Raw genomic sequence first — 16500 nt, forward strand, 5'->3', positions numbered from 1 at the left:
GATCTTCCTCTCTGTCCCTCCTTCTCTTTGTATATCTGAATTTCCAATCAAAATAAAACAAATCTTTAAATAAATAAAGCTTTTTTCCCTTTAAATATTTATTTTACTTATTTGAAAGATAGTTATGGAGAAAGAGAGTGGCAGAGAGAGAGAGATCTTTCATCTACTGGTTCATTCCTGAAGTGGTCATAAGGCAGGGCCTAGGCTGGTCAGAGTCAGGAGCCAGGAACTCGGCCAGGTCGCCCATATGCACTGACAGGGGCTCACGCGCTTGGGCCATCACCTGCTGCTTTCTCAGGCCCTGAGCAGGGAGCTGGATGGAAAGCACGGCAGTGGGACTGGGATGTGGGATGCTGGAGTTGCAAATGGAGGCTTAACCTTCAGTGCCGGTGCCTGGTTCTTCATCTACCATAAAGGCCATTCCATACAATTCACTTCGTATTTACTCCTTTCCTCCTTGAACCCCAGAGCTGTATAGAAACCACGTGCCTCTCCATGGAGCTGCACCCTGCCTGCCAGCTGGGTCCTGGGCCACGCCCCCTGCTCCCCAGGTCAGGGTGCACCTGCAGACCGAGATGCTTCCTGTGCAAAGCAGCACCAGCCACCAGCCTGCTGCACTGAGGACGCGACACGAGGCCTTGCTCTAACTCAGTTTATCCCCAAAGGCAGGCGGGCCATCCAATAGTCTGGACACAGCAGCAGTAGCCCACCCGTGCCCTCCACCCCAGGCTGGCACAGAAGCAGAACACATGCAACAGTTTCAAGTTTATTTTCAGAAAGTGATGGCGACCAAGACATCACATCTAGGCACCACTTTCTGTACAATAAATAGCCGCCCCGTCCAAAAAATAAAAATAAAGGAGAAAGAAAAGACAAAAGCTGGCCGGCACATAGCTGACTCAAACCGGACCTTGCGTCCTGAGCTGCGAGCCACTGTGTCCCAACCCCTTCTCCGGCTCCCCACTGCAGCTGAGCAGGTGGGGCCCAGGCCAGCTGCCCCAAGTCACCCAAGCCCTCTCTCTGACCCTGGCTTGCCGACTGTGATAAAATCCGTGTACGTTTATTTTCAGATCGGGGATTAGCACACACGCAGACAGCCCCATTGGAGGCTTCTTTTACAAAGCAAGAAAGCAGAGGATCCGATTCCTGACCTCTCCGCTTGACCCACACCCCTGGAAGCCAAGGCCTCCTCTTTGTCAGTTTCTGTTCTCCCACGGGGCTGGGAGCCAGCAGCCCGCGGCAGCAGCACCAGGTACAGGACTGGAGTGGGGGTGGCCTGAGGGGCAAGGCTGACCCCCACACAGCCACCGTGGGCCGGGAAGCAGCCAGCGAGCCCACGAATGCCTCCTAGCACCCCAGTATCTCCACAAATCAACCGCTGTGGGACGCAGGACCAAGGGGGTCAGGGGTGTCCGGCCGGAGTCTCTCTTTCCCAGCTCCTCGGTGCCCCCCAGTCTCACACTGCGTCCTCACCGGCTCAGTTGGGAAAATAATTATAAAACTGGCTCTCCACGACGACGTCCTTCTCAAAGGGCGATGGGGCCCCCGCAGGGGAGGAACTGTCACCACTGGAGGGATAGGGAGACACGCGTCTCCTCTTGGAGTCTCCCTCACCCAGCCCGGAGTCCCCCGCCTCGGGCCGGAGCGGGATGATGTCGGTCCAGAGCGAGGGTGAGCCCTGCTCCTCCGGTGCCCGCCCCTCTGGGGCGCAGGGGTCAGTGGGCAGAGTCCGCATGGAGCGGAACCAGCTGGCTGTGCCCATCTTGGGAGGGTACTGTGGGGGCACCGGCCAGCTGGCTCCAGATGCCAGGACCTCCTGGCTTCGGTAGAAGGGCATGGCGGGCCCCGGAGCAGAGGGCAGGAATGCGGGCTTCATGCTGACCGCTCGCAGCTCAGCAGCCTCGTAGCTGTGGTCCCGGGGACCTCCCAGCCAGTAGGGCTGCGGCACCATCTCCTTGGCTGGGCCGGGAAGGTCGGGGTAGAAACGGCCCGGAACCGAGTACTGGTTAGGGAGGAGAGGAGAGTAGGGGTCTCCAGGAAGCACTTGGCAGTTGGGGCCAGGCGGGGACGGGACGCTGGCGTCCACAGATGCATACATGCTGAAAACAAGAAACAGACCCCGGGGGTGAGTAAGCAAGCAGTGATCACCCAGGAGACCACCTGCTGCACCTGTCTGCCCTGACCCTCCCCACCCAAGTCCTCACCCACCCTGGGGGCGCCATGGGCTCAGCAGCACTTACGACTCCAAGTTCTCCCGGAAGCCCTTAGCGAAGGGGTTGTTATCAATCTTGAGTTGTGTGATCTGGAGAAAGGGACAAGAGTCACCGAGGCTGCGGACCCCACTTGGCCTTCCCAGGACAGTCGGGGACAACGCTCACCTCGGCGTTCTGGTAGGCAGTCACGGCGATGAACTGGGTCTCTTGGAAGGTGAAGACGTGTGTGTTGGCGGGGTGGCAGGTCCCCTCCTGCTCTCCGTCCGTCACCTCCACGATGTGCAGCCGGGGCTGGTACTTGTGCAGGGACTGCAGTACGATCATCTGGACAGACGGCCAGTGGGAGCTCCAGCGCCGCCCTCCCCACCACAGCCCTGGGGCCCACTGCCACCCCACGGGCAGGGCAGAAAGGACCCAGAACACTTCTGATCTGCTCCCAGGCCACCACTCAACTGCTCCCAGGCCTTCCAACTCCAGGCCCCAGACTCTCTGGCACACAAACTCTAGCCTCGTGCCCCCTTTGCCACCCCCAGATGTCCCTTGTGACCAAGCCACTGGCACCCACAGGGCTTTTTAGGGATAAGGGCACCTCCCAGGGGAACCCAGGATCCCCCGCAGGGTGAGCCCAGGCTGGCTTGGCCAGTTTGACCGGAATGTGAGCCGCGCCTGCAAGGAGGCTCCCCCACGCTCTCTAACCTCCCCAAGTCAATTCAGAGAGGAAGAACAGGAAGTCCCAGCAAACAACACCCCCCACCCCTGGCAGAGCACCTGTGGCTCCAGGTGGGCGGGGCGGGGCCCCCTCCCAGGAAGTAGGTCCCACCTGGGTTACGTTGTTGGAGGCTCCTTTATTGTTGGTGAGCTTTAGCTTCCCAAACGAAACTTCCTGGCGCATCCAGTGGGCTCCGGTGTTAGGTGAATCCGGGTGGACGTACAGACGGTTTCCTGTGGACAGTTGACTTCTTTAGCGTGCAGTCCCAGGAATGGGCAGGTGAATGTGCAGGGGGCAGAGGGGCAGGTGCAGCCAGAGAAAAGATGACAGACAGAGGGAAGCCAGGGCAGGATAGGAACAGGGTAGGGTGGAGTGGGTGGATTCAACCCTCAGCCTCCAGAGCAGGGGCGCGGGCATCCACCAGGGGGCGCCACCGCCCCGGGCTGTACCTGGCATGCTGCCCTCGGCCTTTCCACACTGCACCCATTTGCCGCTTTGATAGCGCCAGTGGTGCTGGTCCACCAAGACCACGTCCACAAACATCCTGTAGTGGCTGGTGGGCTCCAGCCCCGCCACGGTGAACGACAGGAATGGGAACATCCTCCTAGGGAGAACAAGGGAGGTCCCATGTGCGTCAAGTTAGTCCCGGTTCAGCAGCCAGCGTGCCCACCTTCCCGCCCGCCTCCAGGGGCACAGCCGAGCGCTGTTGGAGCCGCCTCTGTCACTCGCGAGAGCCAGCAGGAGAATGTTCCAGAAGCTTGCCAGCCAGTTAGTCATGAAACACTGCCGAAATTCAAAATTAAACTCTATAAACTTACGACGGGAAACACATTCTATTAAAAAGCACGGTAAGAGATACTTAGTAAAAAACCCCACTTCCTCGTTAGGTGACTGTATGTGCTATAGCCAGCACTCATGGCCATAACCTGTTGGATCTGAGGGGTGAAGGTGCTAGGCAGAGGGACGCACCTTCTTCACAGTGCCACCTCGCCGGGAGCCCCGCAGCCATTACAGGGTATTTATACCAGGGCAATTGGCAAACTACCACACCCAGGGCCAGAAGGAGGTAGGCTGCTGGACATTCACCTGCCACCCTCCCTCTGCCCTCAGTTTGCTTCCTGGGACAGGACAAGGGCACGAGCCAGCCTTTGCAGGCGGGTCCCCAAGGGCCCTCCTGCATGGCCCTCCACTCATCATCTCCACAGTGATGCTCTCGGTAGTAACACCTTCCTAGCCCCAGGGTGCGCGTGCGCACACACGCCGTTCCTTCCTGTCCCACCCCTGTGCTCCGCCTTTTGCAGGGCAGCCTGCCGCCAGCCTGGATCTTCTTCCCGCTGGAGGAAGACACCGCAAGCACACAGACCTCACGCTCTGATACCCACTCCCAGGAGCAGCAGAGGACGCTGGGAGAAGAAAGGGGAATGATATATTGCCTTGCCCAACATCCCCCGGGGCAGTGTTCCAGGAGAGAAAATTCTGAGAAAGAAGCCTTCCCCTGCCCTGGCCATCTCCACTGTTGGTAGAAGCGGAGGTGCCACTTCCAGCATCAGCACCTCTACTACCACTGTCACTTCAACTCCCCTGTCACCTTAACCACTATCTGCACCATCAGCTCCAGCACAGTCACCACCATCATCCCCACCCCCACCCTCACCCGCAACACCCCCACCAGCATCGGGGCGGCAGCGGCTCCAGCGGCTCAGCCTTATTTCCTCCATCCCCAGCAGGGACAGCGGCAGTGGCTGGTGGTGGGACTGTGGGAAGGCAAGCTGCAACCCTCGCCAGGACAACTTCCTCCCACGTTCGTCCGCTGTGAGAAGCCTCACGGGATGGAAAGAAGGACTGTGCCCAGGCACACCCCGAGCAACCTTGGGAAGACCCAGGGCTGGGGAACAGAGGCGGGGACCATGGCTAGCTCATAACCAAGCCAAAACTAGGTTTCCTCTGCTGTAAATCGTGATAGGAACTCCAGGCTGCAGCCCCCGGGGAAGCTGGACTGTCAACTCAGGCTCCCTTCTACCTTTATGGCAATCCAGCTCCTCCCAGGCCAGGAGCAGCCAAAACCCTCTCTGGGCTGCAGGAGACCCTAAGTCCTAAGTAAAAGCTAAGGGTGCCCGGCTCAGGCCCCCAGCGGCTCGGTAGCAGGTGAACTTGAGAAATTGAAGGTTAGGTACCAGGGTTTGGACAACTTGGGATGAGGGGGCATGTTGAGCCCATTTCTATCAGGATCTCAGCCTCGGAGGGTGGTCGTGGAACACGGGCTTTGGCTGCATTGCAACAGGAACTTAGCGAGCCTCTGTTGCCACCCCAGCTGACACATCACAGCGGTTCCCTGAAGCCGGGCGTGGGTGTTTAGCTTAATGATGAAGACACTCATGGCCCAAAGACTGAGTGCACAGGGCCCCTAAGCTCTGGCCCCTGGCTCCAACTTCCTGCCAATGCAAACCCTGGAAGACAGCAGTCATTGTCCAAGGCACTGGGTTCCAAGGAAGCCTGGATTGCTTTCCCACTCCAGCTCCGGCCCGGCCCCGGCTCAACTCTGCTCTTTGCAGGCTTGTGGGGAGTGAACCAGCTTGCTTGCTCTCTCTAATATATTTTTTCAAAGATTTATGCATTTATTTGAAAGATTTACAGAGAAGGAAAAAGAGAGAGAGAATCTCCCAATCACTGGTTTACTCCCCAAATGGCTGCAACAGCCAGAGTTGCGCCAAGTCAAAGCCAAGAGCTTCTTCCAGATCTCCCACGTGAGCGTAGGAGCCCAAGGACTTGAACCATCTTCCACTACTTTCTAGGCCATCAGCAGGGAGCTGAATCAGAAGTGGAACAGCCCTGGAAGTGGCCCATGTAAGAGACCCAGAAGAAGCTCCTGGTTCATGGCTTTGGCTCGGCTTGGCTCTGGACACTATGGCCATTTGGGGGAGTGAATCAGCAGATAGAAGCTCTTTCTGTCTCTCCTCTCTGTAAATCTGTCTTTCCAGTAAAAAAAAAAATAAATCTTTTCAAAATAAAATAAAATCTTTAATGATGTTTCCAATTTTATGCTGAGGCCGGGAGAGGTTGGGTGATGGCGCCTTGGTGGGAGGCGGAGCCAGCAAAGGTGGTGGTCTCCAGCTGGTCCTGATGGGAGACAGAAGATTCACAGGAAGTGGACGGCGGGTGGGGGGGGGGAGGGGAAGAGAGAGGAAAAGGATGATCTCAGTTATCACCAGCCAGAATCCCAAAATAGCCCTGATTTGCATACCGATCTGGTGGGAGGACCTGGAGTGGAGATGGGTGCAGGGACCAGCAGATCCAACTCCCACCCCAACCCCCAAAGAAAAGCCCCTGCTCACTGTGGGTCCAAGAACCCAGACAACTCTGCTGCCCCCCGCTGCTTCTCAGAGTCACCATAGCAGCCCCAGCTCCTGGGCCACTGGTATAGGCTCTGCTTCACTGTCACTTAGTGGAAGTTAAAACAAGGGGATTTTGTCCACCGTGCTGGCAAAATACACACACACACACACACACACACACACACACACACACAAAAGCTTCTACTCCCTCCTGTTGACCAGGGTGTGGGGAATCCTCGCTCACAGACTGAGATGGGGGCTGTAGATTGGTTCCACCTCTTATTTATTTATGTATTTTGTTTGCTTTTTTATTGTAAAAGATACCCATTTATTTATTTTGAAAGTCAGAGTTACAGAGAGAAAGAAAGAGACACAGAAAGAGCGATCTTCCACCTGCTAGATGGCTCTCCGGATGGCTTAGCCAGGCCCAACGCAGGAACCAGGAGCAGCATCTGGATCTCCCACGTGGGTACAAGGGCCCAAGCACGTGGACCATCCTCTGCTGTCTTTCCCAGGCACATTAACAGGGAGCTGGATTGGAAGTGGAGCAGCCAGAACTTGAACCAGCTGCCATAGGGGAAGCTGGCAGTACATGACAGCTTTACCCACTATGCCACAATGCTGTTCCTTATATTTCATTTTGTTTGAAAGACAGAGAAACAGAGAGGGATTTTTCTATTTGCTGGTTCACTCCCCCGAATGCCTGCAACATCTAGGGCTGGTTCAAGCCGAAGGCAGGAACCAGGGACTCTATCCGGATGCCCCACGTGGGTGGCAGGGACCCAAGTACTTGAGTCATCACATGCTATCTCCCGGACTGCACATGAGCAGGCAGCAAGTGCAGAAGCACAGGAGCTGGGACTTGAACCAAGCACTCTGAGGTGGGAGAGGATGCACCTTAACCACTGGGCTAAACCTCCATCCCTGGTGGCACATTGCAGGAGAGCATTCTCTGTCCACCAAAACACAAAATAGGCCTGGAGGACAAGGAACCTCCAGCTGTGAACACACTCAGATAGCCACTCACCTTTAGCCACACCAAGCGCAACACTGCTGTCATCTGTCACCTGCCCCAAGACAGGAAAGCCAGTGAGCCCTAACAGAATGCAGGCTTAACTGGAAGAAAACATTTTTGAGGAGCCAGCACTATGGTGCAGCGGGTTATCCTGCTGCTTGCCAATAGCATCCCAGTGCAAGTCCTGGTTGCTCCACTTTTCTTTTTTTTTTTTTTTTTTTTTTTTTTGTAATTGGAAAGTCAGGTCTTCAAAGAGGAGAGACAGAGAGAAGGATCTTCCTTCTGTTGGTTCACTCCCCAAGTAGCCACAATGGCTGGAGCTGAGCCAATCCAAAACCAGGAGCCAGGAGCTTCTACCAGGTCTCCCATGTGGGTGCAGGGTCCCAAGGCTTTGGGCCATCCTCGACTGCTTTCCCAGGCCACAAGCAAGGAGCTGGATGGGAAGTAGAGCAGCTGGGACACTAATCAATGCCCATATGGGATCCTGGTGGTTGCAAGGCAAGGATTTAGCCACAGTGCCCCTAGTTTGGCACAAGTGTTGGCTTAAGTGCTTGAACCTCTGCCACCAGCTGAGGAGACCTTGCTGCCAGCCCCAAGTACTGTAGCTATTAGGGGAATGAACCAGCAGATGGAAGATTTCCGTCTCTCTCTCTATCTCTATCTCTTTTTTGTGACTCTGCTTTTCAAACCAGTAAATAAAAGGAAAGAGCTCTTTGAAAGATTGAAAAGGTTCTGGGGGGTTGGGAACTGCTGTGTAGACAGGAAACCACGGTGGCTACCAGGTTGGCGAGGACCACACTGGAACCATGTTACAGGACCCACTCCCAATGCCACGCACACACACGTACACACAAGCCGAGCTTCTCCACGGCAGAGCTCCCCCAAGTTATCCTAATTATAATAATCAACCAATCACACTCAGAAAAGCGGGGATTACCAGCAATTAATATACGCCCACACGCACTGCAGAGTCCTGGCCCCTCTCTTCCTCTCCCAAGTCTCCATCCACTGTTTTGTCCTCACCAGCTCATTCACAACTCACGCTGAGCCTGCAGCCCCGAGACACCTGCTCCAGCGGGCAGCCCCCAGATCCCCAGACACACGACGCAGCATGGCGGGATAGATCCAGGGGCTCCCACTGGGGCAGTCCCTCAGTTTGTTCCCACATTGCCTCTCCCTGTCTCCTGGAGCTGGAAGTACCACTACCCTCCAGCCCCGCTGGCCCTGGCCCATGCCCACACCGAGGGCCCTGTGTGACTGTATCACCCGGTCCACGCAGGGTGGGAGGTGGATCTCGAGTAGGTGGCTGAGGAAGGATCTTGGGGGCGAAGTGAGTCAGCCCAGGGCCAAAGGCTGCCCAGCTGTAGGGGGGGTGGGATGGAAGAGCAGTTCATAAAAGAAGAAGACCATGGATGACACGGTGGTGATCAATAGAATCAGCCATGGGACAGGCCAGCCATCAAAGCTGGAGGCCAGAAAGTGTTCGCAGTCTGTAGCAAGAGAAAATGGCCACCAGCCACCCAGATAGATACTACCCCAGCTGAGAAGGCTCGGGGATGGCGGACCGACTTGGGGTGGGGTGGTAGGTTCTATGTCCCCTCTGCCCCTGCACTAGACCCCCGAAACCTGATCCAAGGGGAGGCATCAACCAACAGGGACCCCCTCCGTAGCCTTAAAAGTGGTCCCTTAGGATGAGTCGAAAAACGGGATGATTCCAACACGCCCGCACAAACACATACGTACACACGGACACACGCAGGCACTTGCAAAACAATCAGGAAAACTTGAGTTTGCGACCTTTCTTCAGGTTTGCCTACGGTGTTGCGTTTATTTTCTGAACGCCATTTTGAGAGATGCATAGAAAGCTAGCTGAGGATGAAACGGCTTCTAGGATTTAGTCACTGATTATTTACTGTCTTAGTAATATGGCCCCAGACAGGAGGGGTGGAAGTGAGTGAGGGGAAACAGCAAATGAGCCCGGAGTATTACTCCACAGACACCTGCTGGAGCCGGGCCATGGTGGCGGAAGTTTTCTGTGCACTTGTGTGTACAGTGGAATTTTTTTTTTCTAGTGAAACATACAAGTGCACGGGCCTAAAAGGGAGACCATGAAATTTGTCCAGTGGGAACTTTTCAACAGGAGCAAGACGGAGAAAAGGAGACCACAGGAGACACACGGAGGGACACACTGAGACCCGCGCCCTGGCAAGACTCCCCCGAAACAGCTATGCTGGCAGCCAGCCCTGCATCCGCCAGACCCCGGAAGTCTGGGCTCACATTCTGTCCAACACACCCAGTAAGACTGGATGGGCAGAGGCCTACCAGAAGGCTAGAAGACCCCAGTCAAGGCCCCAGGGCCAGGGGGGCTTCCACCCACCTGACAGAGAGCAGGGTTGGGAGGCTCTGTTCCCAACCTGTGGTATAATGCATATCCCTGCTCCTGTTGGTCCCCAACTGTGGAATGGAGCATGCATGCCCGCCCACCTGCCTGGGGCTCCACGCGGTACTGGAAGTGAAAGCAGTCTGAATGCATCAGGGCCTGTGGGCAGCATGGGTGGTTGCTCCTCCCGGTGGTCATGAGTGCCAGAGGGTGAGACCATCTGGGCTCTGATGTCAGCTCCGCCACCAACCAGTGTGCTGTGTGACCCCGGAAGAGTCACTTGCTGTTTCTGGGCCATTGCCCCGTTTGCAACTTTCTGGTTTCTTCCAACCAGACCCAAGGGGACCAGAAGCCTGTGCCTGGGGCACACCCAGAGGGAGCTATGATTTGGGGGGAGTGGAAATGGAGTATCCAAAGGCTTAAGGGACAAAGACTGGGCCACAAGCAACCATGCAGGGAAAGCCCTCGAAATCCCTCAAGTCCCAGGCTACCCCACAGAAGTCTGGCGATAGACCAAGGCCCCCACAGTGCCTAGGTCCGAGGCCAACCTCTGAGGCCCAGCACACTCTTGCCTCATCCTCAGCCAGGGAACCTCACACTTAGCACCTGCTCTTGGCATCGCCTGGCCGCAGAGAGATCATGCTGGCACCTCTCCACCCACAGGCCTCGACCGGGCAGGATGGCTCTCCACTCTCAAACACCAGACACAGGCAGGCCCACACAGAGTGTGGCGCACTCAACACACACCACACGCGGCAAAAGTTTCTCTTTCTTTGCTCACGCAGCAGGTGTCATCCGGAAGCCCAAAACCCTCAGCATGGGGCTCTCCCTGCAACTCCCCCCACCCCACAGTGTGCACCGGTGAAAACAGCTCTTCTAGTCACGGACCTCAGGGGTTGCGGCAGAACCTGGCCCCCTGCTCCCCGCTAACCCTAACCCTGGGTGAGCTTCAGCCACTCAGGTCACCCCCATGTCTGAAAGGAATCCATACCTCTTTCCCCACAACAAGTCCCCCCCACCCCCCGCGCCAGACATTCCATCTCAAAGGGAGACCGGAAAGAAAACTTGGCCACAGCTCCTCCATGTCACCAAATCCCGGTCTCCCGTCATCCCCATCGCCATCAGAGCTGACACAGCGCCACAGAGGCAGGCGGACTGGTTTGGAGGGAGGTCATGGGGGAACCGGCTTACTGTCCCCCATTCTGCAGAAGTCTATCTTCCCAGTTTCCATCATGAGAGAAACTAAGAGATCATTCACACTCTTGGATCCAGAACAGGCACTCCCAGGGACCCACTGTCCCCTCTCCCACCACATTCAAGCGCAGCGGGGTGCACAGTGGTTCTGCGCGCAGCCCCTGGCGCCCCAGTCTACCCCAAGTAGCCAACATGTCCACCCTCATCCGGGGAACCCACTGCGTTTGCACTTGCCTGTCTCCCCAGCTGAGTTCTCCGGGCATAAACAGCACTATAGAGCTTTCCCCTGCCCTCGCTGCCACCCCGCTGTGCCCCAAAGCTGAAGCCTGAGCTGTGACGGGTCCCCCCGGCACCCACAGCATCCACCCAGAAGAACGGAAAAAGGCTTGGGCCCAACTCACCGCCCTTGCTTGGTGATGATCATCTCCGTCTGGTGCTGATTGAACTTGGACCACAACAGGTGGTTGTTGAGTGCGACTCGCAGCTTCCCGGATACCTCCAGCCCCGCGGGCAAGCCATAGTCCTCGCGCGGTCCCGGGTAGAGGCTGGTGCGCGGGTCCGGGGCGGCGTAGTTATCCCCGGACTGATAGCCCTCGGCGCCCGCCGATGGCGGAAAGGGCTCTGCCGCCCCTGGGAAGCCGGTTGCCTGGGGCCGGGGCGGGTAGACGTAGGTTCCGAGGAAGCGGCCCGGCGGGGCAGGCACCAGCGCGCTCCCCGCGTAGGGCGCCCCGAGGCTGCTGCCCCCGCGACGGTCGGCGGTGGCGGCGTCCTGCGCGCTGGGCTCCGGGTAGAAGTAGCGGTGCTGCAGCTCGACGCCGGGCGCCCGGCCCTCGTCGCTCGCAGGCAACGGCTCGGTGCCCGTCAGCATCTCTCTGCAGTCCGGCTCCACGATGCCCATCCGGGGCGGGCCGGGCACCTTTCCACAGCCCGTCGGGGTGGGGGTTGGAGGGAGTGGGCAGGAGAGAGGGTCGCGTTCGGGCTGGGGCGGGCCCCGGGGCGTGGTGGGGGGCCCCAGCGCAGCCCGGGCTCGGGCGCCCGCCTCCTGCGCCCGGGATCGGCAGGCGCGCGGCAGCTGCCGGCTCCCCTCCCGGCGGGCGGGCCGCTGTCACTAGCGGCGCGGCGCCTTTGCTGTGGCTTTATGAAGCTCTCCGGTCCCCTATCCGCCACCCGGCCCCGCCCCGATGCGCCCCGCCTCTCGTGGCTGACACTTGGCGGATTCAGCTCTGCGTCCCTAAGACTGGTGGGGGGGGGGACAGCCCCCCACCCCAGCACGGCGGGAATGCGCGAGTCCCCTTGCGCCCCTGAGGTTGATACTTCAAGAACCTGCTCCCCTGGGAGAGACAACCCAGGCTACCTGAAACGCCCGCCCGATTCTCTTCCCTGGGACCCTCAGGGGGAAATTTTTCCCGTCACTCCCAACCCCTCAAGATGCAGCTCAAAGGCCCCCTTCCTCCTGGGAGGCGGAGGGCGAGGTTCCAGGTGGGACCTCCTTGCTGCACTCGCGGACGCCAAGCAGCGACAACCCAACGCAGTCTACTGTGGTGTCAGGGCGCAGTGTTAAGTGCCTTTGCATAAAGCCTTTGCCCTCTTTCTTCTGATCAGGGACCCAGTTGGAAATTGTTGAGCAATAAAAGGGTTTCTTAAATAGAGTGCATCCTCCGACAAGCTCCCACACCTGGCCTGGCCGCTCCGGAACAAGTCACTGCTTTTAGGCTGCCAGCGTCCAGCGCCCCGGAACTGGTTCTGTCTATCGCTTAGTTCTATGCAACTAGAGGCCAGCAAGTCAGGTGGGCAGCATTCCTCATTGGGAGACTGGGGCACAGGAACAGATTCCGGGGAGCTGCGGACTTCAGGAGACCTGCATTTGCCTTGCGCCTTCCCCGCTGGGGAGAGGCTGTGGGCGCAGGGGAGTTCAGAAGGAGGTGTGTTGAGGGGTGGGGAGAAGAGGAAGGAAGCCCACCGCCCAGCCTGTAGGACCACAGAAGCTTTTCTTTCTTTCTTTCTTTCTTTCTTCTACTAACATGGAGATACTTTTATGATGAAAACTCTTCTCGCCCCTACTGCTCTACCCCCTCGCAATTGAACTAGCTTGAGTCTTCCTGTGTTTAAAGATGAAACATACAGAAAATTGAAGTAGTAAAGAAAACTCAAAACAAAACTGTATAAATTGCCCCAAATTCCACCCTCAAAGGCAAACAGAATTCACTATTCAGTGAACACACAGATGTCACTCCTTGCACACACAACAATGTAGAACTCTATAGAAACACCACACTTGCTGCTTTGCCATGTGGGTGTTTTTTTTTTTTTTTCATTCATTAAGGTGTCACAGAATTTGTTGCATGCCAATGGGATGCATATTTTAAAGAGCATTATACTTCAACACAGTTCCATTAGGTTAGTTAACCTTGCCTCTCCCCACCACCCCTGCCCTCCTGAGCATCCCCTGGGGGCTGGCCCTATCTCTGCACTCTTTCGCTCTTTAGTTTCTGTCTCAGCCCCACAGGGCTTCACCCTCAGGGTCCCACTGGGACTCTCTGCTCCCAACTAGAGCTGAACCAAGAGGCAGACTGGCAGGGAACGTGAGGTTGAGGACCCCAGGAGGCAGGCATGACACTGGGAGAGCAGAGAGGGAGAGAATCAGGGCATGCCCCCTTGAGGACATAGACGGGTGGGGTGGGGGGTGGGGGATGAAGCTGACCTCCTCCAGCCATCTCCCCATGTCTCCCTGAGGAGGGCGGAAGCCTGTGCCTGCCATTGCAACTGGGGCAGCTCTGCTGAGAAGACACTGGGGCCAGGGACCTTCCGCTACTGTGCGGAAACAAGATAGATGTCAGTAAGACTCCCGGCCTGAGCAGCTGTGAAATTGTTAAGTATGGACAGGTCTGCCTGGAGACATTGTTGCTAAGTGCTGGGCTCTGGAGTCCCTGTGGAGGAACCTCCCTGCCTAGACCTGGATGGTCCCCCTGCCTTTGTGCAGGACCATGGGAGCTCCAGCTCAGCTCTCCAGCATAAGGAAGGATGCTAATCACAGCATCCGGCAGCTCTGGGCACCTGTGGCTGGAGGAAGGTGGGGACAGGGCTCTGGGTGGTCTCCCATAACCTCATGGGGGATTAAAGGCTTGGGCTCATCCATTTCAGATCCCTTCCCGCCCACCCGCCCTCCAGTTTCTTCCACCCAAAAAAGAAAGTGCTTGTGAAAAAAACAGAGGCTGAGCTGCCCTCGTGTCGCCACTCCTGCCAGGCCCGCCCTCCTGCCAGCTTGGGTGAGAAAAAGAACTCTGGCAGTGTCACCTCCTCCTCCCCCTGCTGCCGCCTCACCCCCTTTCCAGGCTCAGGGCTGGGAAGGTGGGAAAAGAGGAGCAAGAGGCGGGGGTCCTCTAGGATCCCTTCACTTCTCTGAGGCAGCCCCTCCCAGCACCTCTCCCACCCCATCAGGTCCCCGGCTGGCCTGGTGGGGCAGGAGGGATGCAACACGGAGGGGGGATTCAGTGGTGGTGGTGGGGGCAGGAAGAGACAGGCTGTCGACCCACAGGGAACTTTGTGAGCCAAGTTGGCTGGCAAACCTGGAGTCACACACACACACACACACACACCGTGGCAGAGCTGAGGCTGGGCTCCTGCTCTCTGGACTCCCCATCCAGTGCTCTCCCCCAAGACGGAGAATCATAAAGATGAGTGAAGAGGCTGGAGAAGAGAAAAAAGAGATTCCTCCTCTGTGCCAGTGGTGGCTGTCTCCACCCGGCTGCATCTGTTGCCCTTGAGGCCTCCCTCCTTTCGAGTCACTTCCCATTGAGATTGAAAATGAGAGGCTCCCCAGAGGTCAGGCCGCTGCCACGCCTGTGGGCCACAGGGCACGCCAGGCAGCAAGGGACTGCCTTGGTGTGAATGCTGGGATTCGTTTTGCGTGAGCTTCTGAATGCCAACCATGGGAAACCACCCAGAATCTGCGTGCTTTGGAGGAAAGCAAAGAGACAAGAGACTGGACAGCTCCTGTCTTCTTGGTTCATTCCCCGCCCTCACAAGGGCCCACAATGGCTGAGACTGGGCCAGGCAGAAGCCAGAAGCCAAGTTTCCCATCAGGTCTTCCCCTCGGGGTGGCTGGGACTCAGGGACACCTGCTGCCTCCTAGGCTGTGCATGAGCAGCAAGTTGTAAAGATGGATGTTCTGATATGGAGGGGGATCAGGTGTCCTAACCAGTCCTTCAATTGATGCACCCAAGGCCCAACCCCCAGCTGTATATGATGACGTGACGGGAGGATTCTTGGGAGTCAAGGAGGCCACTCAACCCAGGCACAGGCCTCTGTCCATAGCTCTCCTACCTGCAAGCCGTGTCCCATCCCGAGCTTGCTGGGGCACCTCGGGAGTGGATAAGGGGAGCACAAAGAATGCTTAAGGAGGGCTCTCACAGCCTCAGGGCTAGGTGAGTGGGTAAAGCTTCCTCAAATCAAACAGCTGGATCCTGCCCTGAAACCAAGGGAAGGACAGAGAGGTTTCAGTTAGAGCTGGGGGCTTTCTATGAGGAGCCGGAGAGGGGTCAGTGGGGCCTCAGCTGGAGTCAAGCCAGTCTAAAGCCAGGAGCCAGAAACATCCTCCAGGTCTCCCATGTGGGTGTAGGGTCCCAAAGCTTTGGGCCGTCCTCCACTGCTTTCCCAGGCTGTAGGCAGGGAGCTGGATGGGAAGTGGGGGCCACCAGGATTAGAATTGGCACCCATATAGGATCCCAGTGTGTTCAAGGCGAGGACCTTAACCGCTACGCTATCACACAGGGCCTAAGACCAGGATTTCTACCACCCGCCTGCTGGACACAGCCTCAGAGACCGTTAGAGGAAAGGCATCGAGTTGGGGACGAGGCTTGGAAGAGCGGTGCATGAGGCTCTGCGTGTGCGTGGAGAGAAAGGGGCAGTCCCCAAAGACTCAGAGAGCTTAGGTGGTGACTCAGCGAGACAGCGGCAGGCCAGAGCAAGGGGCTGCAAGGAAGACAGGAGTCGCCTGGGAGAAACAACAGGGGTGCCAGGCCAGGGCCATCAAGTGGACTTAGCTGTGTGGCAGCGTCTGAACCCCAACCCCAGCTCTCCCTGGTTGTGGGACCAGCCTGAGTTACCCTCATCTCTGGGCTCACTGACCCGTGGCCAGGATGGCGCGTGCAGAGTGGCGAGGTACGGAACTTCATCCAGTCCCCATGTGGTGGGTCAGAGCTGAGGGTTGTCATGCGGCCTCAAGAGAACACCTCTGAGTGTGAGCATCCATCTCAAGCTTGGCCGGGCGCACCTGGCGATGCCTGTGAAGATGAATTAGGGCCAGCCCCTGCTTCCAGAGAGCTCCCGGAAGTCAGAGCTGTCAAGCCTCCCAGCCTCACTGCCCCTGCAGTGTGACCACACCAGCCTGTGCACCCGCGTCACCAAGCACGCACACAGCCCAGGAGGCAGCCCTATGACATGGTCCATGGCCCCACCCCTTCTTGCTCTTGTCCTAGATCCAGCCTCCCAGAGCTCCTAGGCCTCTGACTCTGTCCCGCCCCTCCAGGCCCAGCCTGCCAGTCCTTCAGAGGGCAGAGCCGGAACCATCGGATTAGCAACCAGGCAGGGGTGGGGGAGTGGGGGGGAGTGACAGGCACTTGTAGAACCCCCACGCCCATGACAGCTGCAGGAGTTCC

At 57.5% G+C, this 16500-nt stretch overlaps 1 protein-coding gene across 1 annotated transcript; it reads right to left on the reverse strand.

Annotated features, from left to right (window-relative positions):
* Nucleotides 1–753: 753 nt before the first annotated feature.
* Nucleotides 754–11900, reverse strand: TBX21 (T-box transcription factor 21). The gene is made up of 6 exons (XM_041001087.1): nt 11245–11900; nt 3372–3526; nt 3034–3155; nt 2379–2537; nt 2241–2302; nt 754–2099 (listed from the first exon to the last, which is right to left on the reverse strand). Exons 1-6 carry the CDS (start codon nt 11739–11741, stop codon nt 1478–1480), a joined length of 1617 nt encoding a protein of 538 aa, XP_040857021.1. The 5' UTR covers nt 11742–11900; the 3' UTR covers nt 754–1477.
* Nucleotides 11901–16500: the final 4600 nt, after the last annotated feature.

This window comes from Ochotona curzoniae, unplaced genomic scaffold, assembly GCF_017591425.1.
Source record: "Ochotona curzoniae isolate NIBS_2020 unplaced genomic scaffold, NIBS_Ocur_1.0 scaffold_2453, whole genome shotgun sequence".
NCBI classification, from domain to species: domain Eukaryota; kingdom Metazoa; phylum Chordata; class Mammalia; order Lagomorpha; family Ochotonidae; genus Ochotona; species Ochotona curzoniae.